Raw genomic sequence first — 20,266 nt, forward strand, 5'->3', positions numbered from 1 at the left:
TCTCCCAAATCTTTCAACCAGTAGCTACCTAGATAGATTAATTTCAAAATATTTAAAAGATTTTGGCGTCTAATTTGAAAATATAAAGATTCGGAGAACTAATTTTCAAAATATCAAGAATTGGGATCCTAATTCAGAGTATGAAATTGATCATGAATTGCTGGACGGATATTATATTGAGGGGCTTCGTACGATACGGCCCAAAGTTATTGGGCCTTTTTTTGGGTTCGAGTTTACCCTAATGATCGTTCCTAATAATGTGCGAATAACTCGTAGGTTTAATTAGAGCCGTCGTATTAAAGTCAACCGCGAGTGAGCAGAACAGAACTCCAAGGGCTCTGGATCTTCTCCCCATAAATATCTTTTTTTAGAAAAAAAACCTCAACGAACGACAGAGAAAAGATCGAGTCCCATTCTCCACTCGATCTCTTGAGTTAGCATCAAATAAAATTTAAAAAAAAATGGAGAAGGGCAAGAGTTTGGCTCGTAAATGGGCGGTACAATTCGAGGATCACTCCTACACATCGGATATCGCCGATCCTCCCGGATTCAATCGATCTCCTCATCAAGATCCAGTTCCAATTTCATCTCTATCTTCTTCGTCTTTTAATTTTTCCCTTTTTTTTTGAATTTTTGGTGAATTATTTAGGGCTTTTTTGTTTCCAGGACGACGCGAACACGAGCCGTCAGAAAAAGGACGCCGAGGTCGCTTGGAAGTCGCAGGTGCGTGCTGAAATCCTAGGGTTTTCCTTATTTTGGTTAATTAGGGCTTAGTTTTGAATCTCGAAGTAATAAACAAGGTTAGAATTTTGGTGCCCTAATAATTTTTGATTCGGTTTAAGGAATCCAACTTTCTTTGATCTTCTAGAGTCATTGTCATGTATAATTCCAGGGGATAAGAGAAGGGACAAATTTAATGGTTTAGGGGGAAGTAGGGTGGCAGAGCCTTTGCAGTAATATCTCTTGCTGCAGTTTTGCTCTTTTAGGCATGTCCCTTTTCAAATGATGTGTTTGCTTCTTTCTTCTTCATTTGCTGGACTCATTAACTTTGTTTGCTGGAATGATGAATCTGTATGCTCTAGGATTGTACTGCTGAAACCCTCCGGCCCCGTTTGCCAAAGGGTTAAATAGAAAAATTAATGTACTTTAGTCCATTCGATAATTTTGAAGGACTAAATTATTAACCCGTTAAATAAGTTTTATTTTAGCCCTTGTGATCAGTCTTAGTGTTCGGGAATAACAATGATTTTGACCATTTTCTTTATAATTAGAAGGGTTAACTCTTAATCCTTCTAAATATGAGTATTAGTAAACCCCTCATTTTGAGAGGTTAACTCATTTTAATCCCTCTAGAGGGGTTAGCTTAACTCTTCTGTATTTTTTATGTTTGGCAAATTATAGAGGATTAACTCACTTTAATCCTTATATAGATTTTTTTGTGTTTGGCGGTTAAGAAGGGGTTAAGTCTCCTTAACCCCTCACTTAACCCTTTGCCAAATGATACCTCCTTGTTCTGTTGCCCCTGTGCCCGTATGTACCTTTTTTATATGCTGCAATTGAGTTACTTACGACGGTTACATCTAATGCATCTGTTTGTTCCTTTTCTGGGCGAAAAGAAAGCTTGGGAAGTCGCTCAAGCCCCTTTCAAGAACTTGATGATGATGGGCTTCATGATGTGGATGGCTGGAAGCACAGTGCACTTGTTTAGTATTGGTATCACATTCTCAGCTCTTTGGCAGCCAATAAGTGCCCTTCAAAGTGTGGGGAAAGGTGTGCTTTTATTCTTTATATTTATTTTAGTTTTATAGGACTATGAATCCGTAGTACACAATTACATTTGTATTAGTTATGCCTTTGTTACATGTTTCTTACTGGTACATACTAAAAATGCAAAGTTGTCATTAATCAAGGTTTGTTAATAGTTGAGGGGTCTTTTTGGTTATTTCAGAAACAGTCACAAGTGAAGGAGGTTGCTTGCAGTAGCCCTATATATAATGTTTATTTATTTATTCTTCGCATTATATAATTACAGCCCTAGTAGGCATGTAGATTCAAATGGGTATGAATTTGTTGCTATTGAATTACTGATGATGTTTTGGGGATGTAGTGCTTTTTTATATAGTGATATATCTTATTGATCATATATGGTATGTTTAAGCATGGTCTTATTAAAGACCTTATCCATTGTTGTTACGTTGGTTAGCCTTGTATCTGCCCTATTATTATTTGCAATTTCTCCTTGCAGTGTTTGAACCTTACAAAGATTCAAAAGTAGACACTCTAGCACCCAAATTAGTCTTCATTGCCCTGAACCTCGCTGGGCTCGCGTTGGGCGTGTGGAAGGTGAGTTATACCAACTCGAATTTATTTTATGATATCAATTTTATATATTGAACATAGAATCATTGTGCACCATTTTCTATTTTCCTTTTTTTTGGCAGCTAAACACACTTGGTCTTCTTCCAACTCATGCATCAGATTGGGTTTCATCACTATCTCCTGCTCAGGTATTACGTTATTCCTATATTTAATTGGGCTCAGTGGTCCTCCTGTTGCTTTGTGCTCTTTTCTTGTAATATTTGGTTGGCACAAAAGATAGTTCCACATGTCAAATATTCTTTGATTTAACACATAAGTCGTGTTTGCTGTTGCTAGAGTTATTTTTTTTCTATATAAAATGTACGGATTGTTCAATATAATTGCATGTGGGTTGTCGATGTCCGCACATGGAGGGATGTTGCTCACTATTCTAATCTGTTTCATGCCTGATTCTCTTTGGTTCCGGTCAATTCATTATCTTGAGTGTAACTCTCAAGTGTTTTTACTTTTTTCCCCAAGAAAATTTATGCATGTGTTGCATGATGAACAGGCTTATGTTAATTCTTAAGTCTGAAAGTCTTTCTTCTTTTATTTTTAGGCTGTAGTAGTTTCTTAATGTATATTCACTTTCCTCAAACTTAGCTGTCGCCGTGAATATGTGAATTCTACATTTCTTTTTTTGTGTGTGTTTATGATAGAAAGGTTGTGAGCTGTGATAGAATACGGTGGTTCCTGGTCAACAATTAATATTCCTGTGAAAATAAATGTATTTTCGTTGCCGTTAAACAGCTGCGCTGTGAGGACATGTCAAGACCCTCCTGTTATTACCTAACCTTGTTGTAACTTTGCTTTTAGTCAATTTTTATGTTAGCCCTTTAACGATATCAAACAATCATTTATTTTGAAGTTTGGAAAACTTTGCTGATAGTAAGGTGGTTTTATGCCAAACCTGTTGTCAGAAGCTTTGTTAGTATTTTATGTTAATAGAATGAAGTTGTCATTATTCTACGTGATAATTAAGCTGAGGCTGATTACAAGATACTTTTCTAGGATCAGTATCCATCCGTTTAAACACTACGTGATAATTAAGCTGAGGCTGATTACAAGATACTTTTCTAGGATCAGTATCCATCCGTTTAAACACAGCTTGTGTGAGACTGTGTATTTCGGTTATTTACATCTTAAAAAGAACCATGTCGATCCTATGTCCCAACATTCTGTCTTTGTTCAATTCCCCTTTGCTTGTCAGCTTGAGCTGAGAATGGAAATAGCGTAGATCAGATTCTGGGTTTTGACCATAGTCTGTAGTTCTACTAGCTTGGCTTTCCTAGATCATATCAATGCTCATGGCCTGTGAAATATTCCCTCGTCCCTCCGCTAGCAGAGCTTCATTAAAGTTCTTTATGAATTCAGTAGACCAATTAATCAATTTCACAAATTAGAAAGTAATGCGTGCCCAAGAGATTTAGACTTAAATTGGCAGATTAGTGAATTTCTTCATCTGATGGTGTTTCCATCATCTTACTCTATGTGAATGAATTTAATGTGCTTTTAAGAAAAAGAGAAAATTTCAATTCTGCAGTTGATCGACTTTTGTGGGTGTGCACCCCTCATCTTATGAAAGAGTGAACCGCCATGATACTCATAACTTGTGTTTCTTGCCACAGGAGGTTGAGTTTGCCGGCGGTGGCTTTATTAACTGATGCTTCTGCTGTACTTTTTCAACTATTTGAAGCCATATCGGTAGCATTCTTGCGTATTTGATGCTCTGCTGTTGGTGATAAAAAGCACTAGCCTGATCTGCGCTAGCATAACTTCAATAACTCGAGGTGCTCTGTTGGATTCTTGCGTGGGAAGAAGCATTATGATAATAATCAGCTACTACTGCAATGTATTTGTATCACTATCTACATTATTATTTTTGTTGCTGTACGGATTGATTAGAGGACAATAACGTAAACCTGACTGTAGTGTTTCTGCTGGCAAGACAAGCAGGATACTTATTTGTATCCTGAGATCTAGAAAATGTAGGTAAAGGATAAGTTTTGGCTTCAATGTATTATTTCATATTCGAGAAAATTCATCTTTTTCCTTTTCTGGAACATCCTTATGTTTTTGGATATGCAATCTTTATCCTTAATGCTACCGTTTAGAACTAACGAACATGTACATGATACGATAATATTGTATCTGGACATATATATCATCACCCTGTACCATGATATTGGTAGCGAGGACATTGCGTTTGAGCTTTTTGCCTGCTTAACAGCTTTAAGGTACGATATGATGGTGTCTGTGATTCTCAACGACTAGTTTTGTATTTTTAGCGAGTAGGCTTTTCCCTGCTTAATATTGTATCTTTGTTTTGTCATTCAATAAGCTCTAACAATCCAAAATACAAATTAGATGAATATACTTTCTTCTTGAATTTTGACGAGGGAATTTGAACTCGATGTTTTTCCCCCTCAGTCTACACTATAAATTAAGTACTGACTAGTTTTTGGTTTTCACAAAACGATAGTAGTACTCCAAACTTTTTAGTAAACAAAATCTACTGATGATATTATACATGAGCTGAGAGCCTGAGAACCTGATCCATCCATATATGGGTTCTCATTTTATGCTCATCTGGGCATCAACTAAAATCAACCGCATTAAGTTCCTGTATATTTACGCAACTAAACACAATCCATCCATGTTATCCTCGTCATCTAGTTGGGCAATTGGGTCCATATGTACAACTAGTTAATTTATATAAATAATCATGCAACCACAGAAAATGAACCGCAGGGTCACAGAGAATATGGATGATGGGTAAGAAACTTTTCTCATTGGAATAACAAAGCTGAAGATGGTTCTGAACTAACACACACATTGATCTTTTAGAATTAGAGAATGGAAATTTTGCACAAGTTTAACTTGAAATAAGTGAGATTTGCGAGAAGAACGGAGGGATAATTGATGACTTATGCATCTTGTTTTGGCATAACTCCGTTTGATATCTGATGAACAGCTTGCTGAAAAGATTAAGAAAAGAGAGAAGGTCATCACACCATTAAGCAGACGTATCATTTTTTTTATAAAATCAAGAACAGTATAATAGTCTTTTTGCAAAATTACCTTTATGCATGTCAGGGCATACTGAACATCGGTCTCTGAGATCTGATAATGGAGAACCAGCCGGACACTGAGAATAATATTAAACAACAGTCAACTAACATGGTCTAATTCTCCGGCTGTTCTGTATCTTTCGCACATTGCTCAGCTACTACATACAACTACGACAATAACAATAAAGCTTTTGCGCTAAAATTATGGAGTCGCTTGCATGAATCCTATTCTTTATTTATTCAGTTCTGTTGTTATATATCATCTCATATGTTAACTATTGTTATATTTTTTTTCTTCTATAATATACTTCTTAATGATTCCAACCGATTTCTTTTTTCCCCCATAATTCGAAGCACACCATGCAAACTTTATATAAATAGTTTCTCTCATTTACTCAAAATAAGGTTGAAAATAGGAAATGTGCTTGGAAAGAAATGACTCCATAAACTAATTATTGCATATCTGAGTTTTGAAGTTTGGCAATAGGATTGCTTGCTACTGTAAGATATGAACCATTTAATAGGATTTCTATAAAACATCATCAGCAATCAAAATCCTCAGGTGTCTTTTGTGCACCTTAGTAGTATTTTTTAAAATCTCTTAAAGAAAATTGCAACTCATATATCAAGTGAGAACTAAAGCAAATAGTTTGTTCATTATATTAGTAAATAATTTCCCTTCATGCAATTAACAGAACTCAGCAATGTGCTGAGACTTAGTCATGCTGCATGCAAAGAGTGCATCTGGATTTATTACCAATATAAATTTGCTTGAAAAATAAGAAAAAATTGCATTAAGAAGAAAATCATAAACCAAAATCAACTTCTAGAAATGAACTGAGATGCACCTAGTTGAGCTTGCTGGCATTGCAAGGACCCCATGTTTTTCCAAGACTTCGCAAAGCCTTTCAGGTGATATAGCTGAGCTTCCTATGATATCAAAAAATACCTATCCACGAGACGAGCAAAAAACATCATGACCATGTTTAGTATATGGTATTCCATATGGAAAAATCTATTCCTAATCTTAAACATTGACATCTGAAAGATCAGTCAGCAAAAAGCTCTGGGTGACTAACCATATTTGATTCCACTGAGGTTGTATCTACAGATAGTTGTTTGATTTGACTCAGTCCATCTAAATAATTAAACCAGACTGATAGTCAGTATTTCATAATTATCAAATAAAAAGAACTTCATAATAACTTCATAATGCAGAGATATTTATGCAACAAAAGATATTGGGCGTTATATTTTAACTGAAAAGAGGCAAAATTTGGCACATAAACCAGAGAATAAATATGACCTGCAAGTATCTTTGCCTTCCTGTGATCATCCTCAAGCTTGCTTACATTATCTCTTAGAGCAACATAAGCTGCAGCAGTCAGAACTCCAACTTGTCTCATCCCTCCACCTAAGGTTTTCCTAAGCCTTCTAGCCTGAAATGAAGTCAGAGAATGAATTAAAAAATAAATAACTTGGCAATAATTTTTTCTGATACTGATGATCAATGGTGTATACAATTTCAATAGAAAAATCCAACAAATTACCTTGGCAATAAAACTTTCTGATCCAACAATAATAGATCCAACTGGAGCACCCAAACCTTTTGACAAGCATATCTGTTAGCTCATCACAGATACAAAATTAGATATGCAAATAAAAGAAGAAAGCAAAGGTAAGAGTACATTTCGGCTGTTGAAATTATGCTAAAAGGATACTGATAATGATAATGATATTGACATGATTATTGAAATCCGGGTTAGGGCTAAGAAATGAAATTTAAACAATAGCTAGGAAATTAAGGAATCTCATTCATACCGAAACAGAATCAGCAGATTCTACAAGCCTGTGAACTGGAATACCCATTGCCTGGAATAACAAACCCACAGATAGCATAGAAAGATGAGACGAAGACACTGGTCAAAATATTTGAATGAAAGAAAAATACGCAAAAGGGGTATCAGAAGATGCTATCATAACATCCATGTATGAGCAAGGATCCATGTGATCTAAATAAAATACATGGCCTTAATTTATCATCCACTTTGCTATGATGCATATTTGGATCTATGACTAAAATGAGGACAGTGACTGAAAGAACAATATGTGATTTTGAATTTACACAGTATAGTTAGTCCGCGTTTTGTTCCATCGCATATTTCAACTTATGAATTAAAATATAAACAGTTATAACATTAAAACTAATGTACAACTTTTCCAGGACATGCACAACATGATTCAACGCAATAAGTGGTAACTAGGAAAGAATGAACTACATCAAATAGAAAAAGGTCTTGATGTGAATATCACTTTACGAATTAAGACCATTCCCCTAACATTATGGAAGCTTCAGAATTCAGATACTCACAACAGAAGCATTAAAAATACGTGCACCATCAATATGGAGCTTCAAACCATGCTTTTTTGCCAGCTCTCCTACTTTGTCTGTATATTCTACAGAGATACATCTCCCGCCGCAGCTGCAGAAAGTATGGAAGTTGCAAGTATCAGATAGCAGGAATAACAAAGCATGCAGCTGAACAGTAGGTTAACTAAGCACAATCAACAGAGAATTATTTTACAATGTTTACACAAAAGCAAGTTAAATGATGCATATAATAGTTTTCACGTTTACGACCACAATAGTAGAGGAACAGAGGTTGGGTTGGGTCACGTACAATTAGACTTGCAGGCCGTCTTAAATTGTAAGATATATGGATGGTGAATACATCATTAATTGGACATGACCAGATCGGGGGTCCATTGTGTTAAAACACTAGTAAATTTTTGTCTTTTAATGGTTTCCATTATGAATTGGATCATATGACTATGTTTCCAGATTGTGGTATCCATTGTGTGTGTATACTAGATGAATTAATTACCTATCTCCGGTTTCCATCGTTTCCTTACACTGAGGGTGTGCTGCTTCTACATATCTGCTTGTGAATGAACTGTCTGGGGTTGTCAAGAATCAAATAGAAGATAATATCGTTTTCGCCACCGTGAAGAACCCAGACTTAAACAAAGGGGGGAATCCAGATCATTCTCCTCTCTTTTGTAATCAAGAAATCCAATTGTATTTAAGATCGAGAGAATACAAATCAAATTTCTTTCATTCTTTTTACTCCAAATTTTCCACAAACACCCGTACATAATTTTTAAATTATCCCACATCTCCTTAGCAATGTTCGAGAACATGACACTACTACTTATCTGGGCTTCCATGCTATTAAGAAGCCAAGTCATCACACAACAGTCATTGGAGATCCACGCGGGATACGTAGGATCTGTAGATGCTGGAGGTGGGGCCAGAAGATGAGCTAATTTATTCTGAGCATCAATGAAGATGCGGAAGACTTGTGCCCAAAGTAGATAGTTGGTGCCATTTAACTTCACCGTAGTCTCAGTACAACTTTGGGGGCAGAGATCTCAGCAGTAGTAGGGGTAGTAATAGCAACAGAAGAGATGTCAGATCCTGTCATTGTTATAGAACATAATAGTACAATAGCAGGAGGATCACAATCTTATTGTATAAAACCCGAAGGTTTAAAACAGAAACCCGAAGGTTAGAATAGAACCCGAAGGTCAGAACCCGGGTTATAACCCGAAGGTTAGAATAGAAAACCGTCGATAGGTAGTTTATTTGTACAGCACACACACACACACACACACAACAACACCTATATAATATATATATATTACTATATATATATTATATATATATATAATTAATATATTTGATTATTTTTTTTTTTTGTTAAAGTGTTGTACAATTCTACAACACCCTCCTCACTTCACTAAAACGGCCAAGCAACATCACTCCTGCTCAGTCTCACTTCAACAAAACAGACACCAGCAAACAAAAAGCTCAATCAACAAACATAAAAAAGAATACAGTAGCTTAAACAAAAAATCGAGAGAAGAAAAAGGGAGAGTCAGTGATGCGACACGGCAGACCGTAGACTGACGGCTCAGCGCTACGGGCGACGAGATCTGGGTCGGCGACTAGATCTAGCGACAAGACGGGAGCGTCGACGGAATAGATCTGGGGTCGGCGAGCACCACGAGAAGAAGGGAACAGGCGTCGTGGCGTCGGCTGAGCCCTGGGGATGAAGAGATATGGCGCTTGTAAGCGAAATTGGATGGCTAGCGTCGGTGGAGTCGACAAGAGCTCTGATGGAGGATAGAAGTGGCGGCGGGACTTCGTCGGGCACAAGAGGCATGCTGGTAGGAGGTAGGTCAAGTAGAACTTCGAACGGTGAGGATAGAGGCGGCGGCGGACTTCGTCCGCGGCAGAGGTTAGAATAGAACCGTGATTTTTTTTAGGGTTTGGAGTGTGACGGCTCTAAAATCATGTTGAAATGGTAAAACAGAAATTGTATTAGTGTTTCTCCTCATGGGTCCATATATATAGGAGTACAAATGAGTAATAGGTTATTGGGTCTTAACCCGATAACCCAATATTTAATTCTAACAATCTCAAAGATCAATGTATGGATCCAACAAGCCAGTTGTGTGAGTAGTACCAAACGATAGCTACCTATTAGTGTAAAATCTACTTTTAATGATCCAAATCCAAAAAGTTTGATCCGATTCAGATCAAGTGATAGTGCATAAGGCCCCATTGACATCCAAAAGGCTACAGCAAATTCGGGGTACAAAGAAATAAGGTTGCTTAATATTCAATCAACAAAAAGGTCATGGAAGTGGATGAGCAACAATCAAGCAGTACAATGATAAATTAATAAAGGGTTTATCCCGAACAATAAAGCACGAGATAGTGTATATTAAAAATCACGAGAAAAATGGACTCGAGCGTTTGTTGTTGTTATTATTATAAGCTTAACTGCAATACCTAGAGAGCCACAATATGTAGTGAGAATCATAAATAATGAATTTTAATATTCAATATCGAGCATCAGACACGTGTGTCCTAGAATGAATATACGTAGTTATGCTATCTGTTAGTAACTTTATCCATATAAGAAAAGTCAGATAAATGAAGGGTACCAAAGAACACAAGGTAAAGCCATGTGCAGTGCACAACATGCAATTAAAAAAAGGGTATCCTTCACGCTCCCCAGCAACTTAAAGAAAGACTCAAAGGCCTACCATCAAGCCTATACAAGAATATGGATCATTGAACAACTTGCCGATGTTGCACAAGTAATCTATTTGAGTAGTTATTATTATTATTATTAATTTAATCTTCCATTAAGAAAAAACTATTAAGAGAACATCATGGATATTTACAGGACAGGAGAACAAGTGTCACTGCTTTGTAGTTTGGAGAATACAAGAACATCTTTAAGCATCCTTAACTTAAAGCATTTCCCTTCATCTTCAAGAATCAAATAGCGCCCCAAGTTTTTCCTGGCGTTAAAGTACCACTCTCTTATCTCAGAATCATCTTTAATCCCCAGAAATTGGAAGGGGGGAAAAACAATAGGTGGCAGGTCAATTTCCCAAGATTAGTGAATATTACTTGCTGATATGATACTTCTATATGATGATTCTCAGGCCTAATTAGACACAGACGGAGCGATGCTTTCTGTCCAAGAAATTGCGTAAAGATTCCTAATGGAAACATTGGGTATCTTTTCCTGAAACTCCATCCACATAAATAACCAAACAGAATATATGTAATAGACACCAATGGAGCATAATTTTGGGTGAGAGCAACATTCATACTTCGCACTACCACCCCCCACCCCACTACTTTCAAAGATATATATTCTGCCAAAAGTAGGATACAAATACCACAAGTGGGATGCACCTAGTGAAGTCAGCAAAGGTACAATAAACATATTCAATGCAGAAGGTCTTGGAATAACTAAATTAAAAAGGGTTGATTGCAGATACAACCATGGACTATGAGACGAGCCACTTGCACCCGAAGCTATTTCATAGCATGTACACAGTTACACCCCTTAAACTCCAGATAACACTATTTTTCCTGTTTGGTCGACATGTGACGTGGGAATCACGTAACAACAAATTACCTTTTACCCTCAATTTACCCCAAATTTTTTTTAAATTGCTCTCTAAATTGAGGACAAAAGATAGTGGTGCAGATTCAGAAAACACAAGTCCTAATAAAATAGTTTAGGGGAACATGAGTGTCTGCACCACCACAGTACAGGGGTGTAACTGAAATTAATCATCTATACAAATGTAATTTGGTTATATCAAGAAAGTGATGCAGCAGTAAACCAAACGCATTTAAACAACATCTGCTATGAAATGGTGAGATGTCAATATACTTTAATCGCCATATAAGCATGAAGACCAAAAGTATAACAAAGAGTATGATAAATGGATACTCACTTAGCATGTGTATTCTCCAAACAAATTAACCTCGTCGTTGGGTAGTAAACCACATCCGCAGGCTGCCTAATTGCTGCTTCGATCGCACGCAGGTCCATGGTACCGTCAGGATTGTTCTTGATTGTTCTCGGGTGCACGCCTCCAATTGTAGATATCCCTCCATTCTCATAAACATGTATATGTGAATCATGACCAAGTATGATCTCACTCCCTCTAATCTCACAGTGAACCATGATCGATATCAGGTTCCCCATTGTGCCCGAGGGCACAAAAAGGGCTGCTTCTTTCCCTGTAACCTTCGCCATCTCAGACTCTAACAAGTGGGTTGTGGGATCGAAGCCTAAAACCTCATCTTCGACCTCGGCGGTCGCCATCACAGCCCGCATTGCTTCAGAGGGCTTGGTGACAGTGTCAGATCGAAGGTCTACAACTGTTCTAGTGACCATTTTCTGAAAAAATTTACTAAATTGAGTATTAATCATGGGCGTGTTACTATGGAAATTAACGCATTTATACAACTCTGCGTGAAAAATAATAAAAGAGGAGAAAGTATGTTACCTTTCGATCTCAGAGCTCTAATCCAAGAACCAGAGCAAAACCCTCAAATTTCTGCAAGACCCAGAACCCAAAATCCAACCTTTTACCTAAATTCTACACCAAATAAAAGGGAGCAGAGAGTTTCAGGTGAGAAGCATGAAAAAAGTTGGGAGGCTTTAAAAACCCCAGGTAGCCATTAGGGTTTTTGCAACAAAGTCGCCCACGTGGTGGAACTCCAACCAAGATTGTCGTACACGTCTCCAACTTTTTCTCTGTGGATTTATCTTTTCTTCCCCTTTTTTTTTTAAAAAAAAAAACAGGGGGTTTTGAGAATTTTAGTTTGGCTTCCTACTTCGTAGGGGGAGATAACGACGGACATCGCTATCTGGATCGAAGGGAGGAGAGAACACCAGCTCATCGCCTACTCATTTCCTTCGTCCAAAATCTCCCCAAAGCTTCCTCTTATCAATGGCGCTTTCGAGAACTTGAAAATTTGAGAGAGAGAAGAATCTCCCAGAGTGAGCATGTTTGCTATATCCACTCCTAAACAGTAACTTTGGGAGTCGGATTGCCAAAAATGCCCTTTTGGTCTTGGCCTGGTTTGATTTGAGAGAATGACAATTTAGTCCTCACACACCCTAAAGTTACTGTTTGGGAGTGTGAATAGTTGTACCTAGCGTACGGTAAAGTTACTGGGTGGTGACAGTAGTACAGAGTACGAACCAGTGTGTGCATATATATATACGATGAGCTTCTAATAAAAGAAAAACACTACAGGCACACTCTCCACCACACTCTCCACTACACCCCCTCTCCTGCTACAGTGCAGGGGGGCCCACCTGAGATTTTTTAAAAAATCTCAGGTGGGCCTCATGTACTGTAGCAGGAGAGAGGGTGTGGTGGAGAGTGTGGTGGAGAGTATGCTTGTAGTGCCACTCCTAAGAAAAACCTCCTTAACCTAAAAACTAAAAACCTATTTATTGCACTAAATATCATTAAAGAGTGTAATAAACATCATTATTATACTGAGTGTAATAAATAGGGGACAACAAACAACCAATGAATCCAGATTCACTGGATTGAATCTAGATTCAATCCAACGAATCCAGTTTCACCTCATATAACTGAATCTGGATTCACTACAGTGAATCTCGATTCACTCTAGTGAATTTGGATTCACTATAGTGAATCTAGATTCACTCATATATAGGGTGAGGATGTAGAACCCCGTAATTTTTATATGAATATATGTGAATTATTAGTAAATAAATAATTCTTTTATGATAAATAGCTTGAGGTCATCGATATACATTATAATAAGTTATTTGAGATGATATGAGAGTTTGGGTGTAGAGTTTTGTGTGTTGGTTTTGTAAATAAGTAAAACATGCACAAAAAACTAAATTTTTCCAGATCAGTCGACACATCAGTCGACTGACTGTATCGGTCGACACATCAGTCGACTGATACGCTGATTTCCAGTTTTTCAGGTTTCGGGTCTGTTTTGATTTGGTTCGGGTTTAACTGTTCGTATATATTCCCTCTCACCCGAAATCACCCCCCTCATCTTCAGAACTGAGAAAACCCTAGCCCCCTCTCCCCTATCTTAAACCCTAATTTTGTTCTTGGTGATTTGGGGGAGAACTTGGAGGATTTTCGGTGAAATCTTCTCATTGCAGCAAAGGGGATCCACTCTCTCTCAGATCCAGGAGTTGTTCATCACCCAAAGGCGAGTAACATCTCTCCCAACTCTGTCCTTTTTGTTTTACACGAATTTATTGAGTTTAATGAGTTTTTATTGAGCCAAAAACGTATTTTTAGTACAAAGAATAAATCTTTATGGTATATGATGTGAAGTATTGAGTTTCTCAGTTTAGAAAAAGATCATCAATGTTTTATTAAAGAGATCTAGATCTGAAAAAACGTTTGACAAGAGTTATTTCATGATTTATTGATTTCAAAACGTATTAAACATGTTTTTATGTGTTTAAGGTTTTTGATAAATGTTTCTATGTGATTTTTCATTTCAGTTTAGTGCAAATATGTTGATATCAGCATTTTTCATGCTTGGGATTGATGGAGATGAGTTTGGATCAAAATTTTGGGTGAAAAATAGCCTGTGCAGAGTTTCTAAAGTCAATCGGTCGACTGATCAGTCGACCGACGGGCTGAAATTTTCAGTCATCAGTCGACTGATTAGTTGACTGACGGGCTGATTTTGTTTTCTCAGCTTCTCAGTCGACTGATCAGTCGACTGGTGAGCTGAGGCTGTGCTGCCTGAACCTTATCAGTCGACATATCAGTCGACCGACGTCATCAGTCGACTGATGAGCTGTTTTACAGATTTTTGATCTGTTTGAGTTGTTTTTCGGGGTCGCCTCGATAACCTGACCCTAGTTTACCATGTTAATGATTTATCTGTACATGTGGGCTGACTTTTGACATAAGTTTAGACATGTACACCGAGATGCGGGTGAGTTTAGATTACGTATATCTTTCCACATATACTTTTCACAGTTACACAGTCCTCGTGTTAGACTATAATCCATATAAGTCCTCGTGTTGGACTATAATCTATTTCAGTCCTCGTGTTGGACATTTGCCACTTATTCCATGTGTTTGGAAACCACAGTATTTAGTTCCTGTATCGGACATATTTCTTAACCCTGTATATGACTTTCTCACAGGAGTTTATGACATGACACTTATGTAGATTATAACATGACATACATGTAAGTTATAACATGATACTCATGTAAGCTATGATATGGCACTGTATTTATGCTCTGAGATTAGTTGTATTCCTTTTATTATTGTTTCATGTACTAGAACCTCGGGTTTAGATTTTAGGGATTTACAATTTGAGATACAAGGTATATACATGAGGGTTTCCTTGTTTGGATTATTTCGCTCGATGTACCTATGCTCGTGTTGTAAATTTCTAAACACTAAAATCCTCTTTAGTAAGATCAATGATTTTAGATCTATATGTATTAACTGTATTTCTTATACAACGAGCCCTGTTCCCTTGGGGTTGGTTGTGATGTTGCTCGCTAGCACTTTGACGCTCGTTGTCCCTCCCCCTTTTAGGTAACGAGCCAGGAGCCCGGAAAGTCGCAGGTTGATGGCGACACACTTTAGTGTTCAGCTGTCTATTTTAGCTATGTTTTATTTTGGAGCTCCACTGTAGTTTTGTTAGACATTTGAGAATCTTATTCTAGAAGTTGTAAAGGTTTTGTGCCTTATTTCCTCTTGTCGGATATTTGTATTTGAGACTTGTTGAGTATTTCAGTTATCTATTCAGATATTGACTATGTATTTCTGTATGTTGGATGATGAGATATTAATGGGATCACTTTCACTTCATCAGTTACTTCTTGCACTATCTTTTACTTGCTTTTGTACCTACACCTATTGTTGACTCTACTAGATAGATGTTAATTGTGATGGTGAAACATGTTATTGCACGGTATGGTGCATGGCAGGTTTGACATTCTTGGTTTCACTTTGGACTGCAGCCTTGTGTGAACCCAGGGGCGTCACAGATGATTTCCAGTTGAAAAAACGAAGACACGTATGAGTGAATCTCGATTCACTGCAGTGAATCCAGATTCAGTTATGTGAGGTGTTTGTTTTTTGAAGAATAATGATATTTATTGCAGTGAATCCAGATTCGGTTATGTGAAGTGTTTTTTTTAAAGAATAATGACATTTATTGCACTCTTTAATGGCAAATAAATTTATTACACTCTTTAATAATGGCATTTATTGTCATCACTGAATCTGGATTCACTGCAGTATAAGATCTAATATCAACCATTGGATGAGATAGATCCAATGACCCACAATGGTTTTTAGTTTTTAGGCTAAGGAGGTTTTTACTAAAACCTCACCATTAGAGGCTGAAATCGTTAAAGATGCTGAGACAGTGACCAAGTTTTAGATGCTGGAGCCATTGGCAGACTTGTGGACATCTCCAAGAGTATTGAGATGCCAGTTGAAGCCAGCAAATAGCACATACAAGCTCACATTGTCTTCATTAGGTGACAAAGACTAAACAAATATCTCAACTCACAGTACTTTCAAGTTTCAACTTTCAGCCTTCTCTCGCATTCCAATCCTCTATTGCAAGAATCAAACTAATCACTTATTGATATAGCATGGCGACAATCACTGTGAAACATGAGGAAGAATGCAGGAATAACTGAATATTTACAAAAGAACAAGAATGCTTACGCCAAAACCACAAAATGCACCAGGAGAAGCACAGAGAAAGAAATATTTCTCCAACACTGCACACCGCTGTGATACAATATAATCCAGTTCCGAATTTTTGGCCAAAAATCAATATAATCCAGAGTTGCAGGTATCAGAAAAGGCTAGTCAATACAATAAAAGCAAGGTGTTGCCAAACAAAGTATATAAATTGTATCTCCAGTAGTATTCATATTAACTTGAATGCATACGAGTTATCCTGTTCACATGAATGTATATAAATTGTATCTCCAACACTACACACCACCCAGAAAAGAGAACCCGCCATTGATTCAAACTCCTTATCATCTTTCTGTCACTTTGAAATAAGGATCTCAATGTAGTCTCCTTGTCAGATCCAAAAGCCTACAAAATAAAATATGTTACAAATCAGTAACTATAACTCAGCAGAACATCTGAAAAGCTCTAAGTTAATAGACTTGGGTCTCAAGCTGTAAGTATGAAATGAAGATTTAAAGTTGCAATGGAGCTAACCTAACATAATCTTTTGGAAATAAATTAGCAAGGAAACACATTAAACAACAGAAATACGTACATGGACTAGGGTAGCCCAGTGAAACAACCTCAAAATCCAGCACACATGCATTTGTTTAGCTGCAAATTTCATGACAAATAACGACAAAAAACAATTCAAGATCGTGATATATGGCAACATTGAGCTATGAAGTTTCATGAAAACAAAATATTAATTGTACATTTGCAAGTTGACTTTACAGCTTGTTGACCCTACTAGTATATATATATTAATCGTGATATATATATATAATCAAAATTGATCAAATTTCATAACAAATCAACATCTAATCTGCATAGCATTACACGGAGATGACGATGAAACTCAAACCCTTCAATGTCTACGAGAATACAGGCGCTCAAAGCTCTCACTTTTGAACCCTGGTCGACTCGAAAAGGACAAAGTTTGAAAACCATCTTATTTACAAAATAAAATCTCAAAAAACGACCTATTCTAAAAATAATTGTCAAAACCGACATAGTTTCAGCCATCTGGATGAAACTGGGTTGGTTTTGATAAAAAAACCCCTAAAACTTCACGGGAGTTGAACTCTCGTGAAGTTTAGTAGCCATTTAATTAAGATGTGTAACTTTACGGGACTTCCAAGTCCCGTGAAGTTTATTTCAACTACGAAGCTTCACGGGACTTCAAGTCCCATGAAGCTTCAGTCTCATTTTCCAGAGAAGTTACTCCTTAGAAAATGCGGCCTACAACTCCATAGGACTTCAAGCCCCATGGAGTTTGGCTTTGCATATACAAGGCACAACCGAGAACTCAGGCCCACACCCCCACGCGACCCAAACCCTAGCCCACTGAACCTGAACCCGCCGCCCCTCATCGCCGCCGCCGATGTTGGTCCTATCGTCGCCTCCCGTCGGCCCCCACCGGATAGCACCGTCGCAGTCATCGCCGGAGTTCACCTGAAACTAGGGCATCGACAATTTTAAGGTAAAATCTTTTTAAAAAAATCTCCTAATTTTTTATATATTCTCACTATTTCATGGTGATTACTTATGAAAAATTAGATTTTGAAATAATTTTTGAATTATTTACGAATTTTGTGAAGAAAAATTAAATAATTTTGTGTATTCAGAGGGGAAATTATCAAAAAATGTAAAAGTTAGTGTTGCTACAAAGGTTTGACATTTGGTTAAAATTATGGGTTTCTAAAATCGATATAAGAGATTAATGGTAAGTAACATTTTTTTAAGTTTTTCGTGTAATATTGATATTGAAAATTTTATTCTTCAGAGTTAACGATGAGCGATCGAATCGTAATTCTTTGTTCATATGATGGGAAGATTAACTATCTCGAAAATAATATGCCCGTTTATGAAGGAGGTGTGATGAAGCCGTTGTTTATATCAAAATCGTGTACTTTCAATGAATTGGTTAATGACTTACACAAACTTACATTAACCAACTCACGTGAGTATCATCTCAATGTTATTTACAATTATCCTGTTGTTGGGAACAGAACAAGCGGCATTCAAATCTCAAGTGACTATGATATGAGTCTTATTGGAGTATTACATGACGAGAAGCGTTCAGTGGAATTATTTATTGAAAAACATCAGAGAAATTTGGGCAAATTGGTGAATCACGACAAAATATACTCTCTCATGTTGGAGGACCTTGAAGTTGACTCCATCTGCTTTTGATCTTCGCAACAAGATGAAAGCTGGACACAGTCACATTACTTGAATGGTCCTTTGCATCTGGGCACTTCAAATGCCTTTGATACTAACACGGCCCATCAAGATGATAGTGCAAGTGTCGAATCCGAGGATGATGAGAGAGATACATATGTTGATTATACCACGTAGCGTTGGTATTGGGATATCACACGTAGATGGATCGCACGCGACCCACAACCATCAGCTAGATACCTATCACGTCCACCGACAGATAGTTACATCCCTAGTGCCATGATCGAGAGAGATTATGTAAGTTTCTAACATAAATTAAAACGACAATTTTTTTATTAAGATATTATTTGCTAAATTGTGTATATATTTATTAACTCGCAGATCAAAGCATTTGATGACATTGAAGCTGATATAGATGAGCACATCAGTGACATCCAGGATCCGACGGCCTTAGGGGTCTTCAACAGGATCAAACAGAGAATAACAAGTGCGTTTCATAAGACTCGTGTCGACGAGTTTGCAGGCCGTAAGGACAAGTCTCGATCATTTGGGCAAATGTACACACGACAACGTAGGTCAGGTGACGATGGAGCCGGCACTTCTCATAGCACGGCGCATGCTGATGGAGCTGGTACTTCTCAGCCTCATACACAACCGGGGGGAGGGGGGAGGGGGAGAGTGAGGGGAAGGGGGAAGAGATGGAGGGAAGGAGAGGAGAATTTTGGGTTGTATGTGATTTTCTTTTGTTGAAATTTGTTACTTTTATGATTTTTCAAATACTACACTTTTGTGGATCGATTATTGTTTATATATGTGATTTTCTGAGTATTGTTTGATTCGTGTTTGATTCATGGCTGAATTTTAAGAATATTGTTGTAATTCAATATATATGTGATTGATTGTTGTTCACATGTGTAGTTTCGTGTGTATTGTTTGATTCATGGCCGAAAATTTAAGAATAATTTTGTAATTCGGTATATATTGTTTGATTCATGGTGAAAACTTCATGTATATTGTTGTGAAATATATTTAGGAAAACCGTCGTGTATATAAAAAACATGCAGCTTCACAGGAAAACCGTCAAGTTGCAGGTTGAATTTCCAGAGGCTGGAAATTCAGCTCAAACTTCATGGGACTTTTGTGAAGTTTTTTCAACTAAAAAATTTCACGGGACTTGAAATCCCGTGAAAGAATTGTCGCCCTTAATTAACGTCATTATAGACTGATAAACTTCAAGTTTCATATTTTTTAGTCAAAACCAACCCAGTTTCAGCCCGACGGCTAAAAGTAGGCCGGTTTTGACAATTATTTTTAGAATAGGTCGTTTTTTTGCGATTTTTTTGGTAAATGAGATGCTTTTCAAAATTTGTCCACTCGAAAACAGCTGCTCACTTTGTGATTGTACTAGAGAATTCACTCAGCCGCATGCAAGGTCTGTGTCATGAAGTAAATGATTCCAGAATGGTCGTCCAAATAAAGTTCCTGCAACAAAAACGAACAGATACAACTCTGAATAAAGTTTATGCAACAAA

At 37.2% G+C, this 20,266-nt stretch overlaps 2 protein-coding genes across 3 annotated transcripts; one reads left to right on the top strand and one right to left on the bottom strand.

Annotated features, from left to right (window-relative positions):
- On the top strand, nucleotides 326–4,423 carry LOC109836357 (ER membrane protein complex subunit 4). The gene is made up of 6 exons (XM_020404236.1): nucleotides 326–575; nucleotides 667–723; nucleotides 1,617–1,770; nucleotides 2,246–2,343; nucleotides 2,442–2,507; nucleotides 3,987–4,423. Exons 1-6 carry the CDS (start codon nucleotides 462–464, stop codon nucleotides 4,020–4,022), a joined length of 525 nt encoding a protein of 174 aa, XP_020259825.1. The 5' UTR covers nucleotides 326–461; the 3' UTR covers nucleotides 4,023–4,423.
- On the bottom strand, nucleotides 5,112–12,820 carry LOC109836358 (probable low-specificity L-threonine aldolase 1). Of its 2 annotated transcripts, none has more exons than XM_020404238.1 (10): nucleotides 12,318–12,820; nucleotides 11,760–12,221; nucleotides 7,801–7,912; nucleotides 7,251–7,301; nucleotides 6,980–7,051; nucleotides 6,736–6,868; nucleotides 6,509–6,567; nucleotides 6,278–6,378; nucleotides 5,440–5,506; nucleotides 5,112–5,336 (listed from the first exon to the last, which is right to left on the bottom strand). In XM_020404238.1, the coding sequence occupies exons 2-10, from the start codon at nucleotides 12,203–12,205 to the stop codon at nucleotides 5,286–5,288; spliced, it is 1,092 nt and encodes a 363-aa protein (XP_020259827.1). In that variant the 5' UTR covers nucleotides 12,206–12,221; nucleotides 12,318–12,820; the 3' UTR covers nucleotides 5,112–5,285. The 2 variants fall into 2 exon arrangements, with proteins under 2 accessions (XP_020259827.1, XP_020259826.1); XM_020404237.1 differs by having other exon boundaries at nucleotides 11,760–12,208; nucleotides 12,318–12,819.

The sequence above is a fragment of the Asparagus officinalis genome, chromosome 4, assembly GCF_001876935.1.
Source record: "Asparagus officinalis chromosome 4, Aspof.V1, whole genome shotgun sequence".
NCBI lineage: Eukaryota > Viridiplantae > Streptophyta > Magnoliopsida > Asparagales > Asparagaceae > Asparagus > Asparagus officinalis.

Bases quoted from the DNA above. Each gene is read 5' to 3' on its own strand.
- LOC109836357 (XM_020404236.1), top strand. From the start codon at position 462: ATGGAGAAGGGCAAGAGTTTGGCTCGTAAATGGGCGGTACAATTCGAG. The intron at 724-1,616 runs GTGCGTGCTGAA...CTGGGCGAAAAG, and splicing joins AGGTCGCTTGGAAGTCGCAG to AAAGCTTGGGAAGTCGCTCA. The intron at 2,344-2,441 runs GTGAGTTATACC...TTTTTTTGGCAG, and splicing joins TCGCGTTGGGCGTGTGGAAG to CTAAACACACTTGGTCTTCT.
- LOC109836358 (XM_020404238.1), bottom strand. From the start codon at position 12,205: ATGGTCACTAGAACAGTTGTAGACCTTCGATCTGACACTGTCACCAAG. The intron at 7,302-7,800 runs GTGAGTATCTGA...TTGTTATTCCAG, and splicing joins GTATTTTTAATGCTTCTGTT to GCAATGGGTATTCCAGTTCA. The intron at 6,568-6,735 runs GTCATATTTATT...TTAATTATTTAG, and splicing joins GAAGGCAAAGATACTTGCAG to ATGGACTGAGTCAAATCAAA.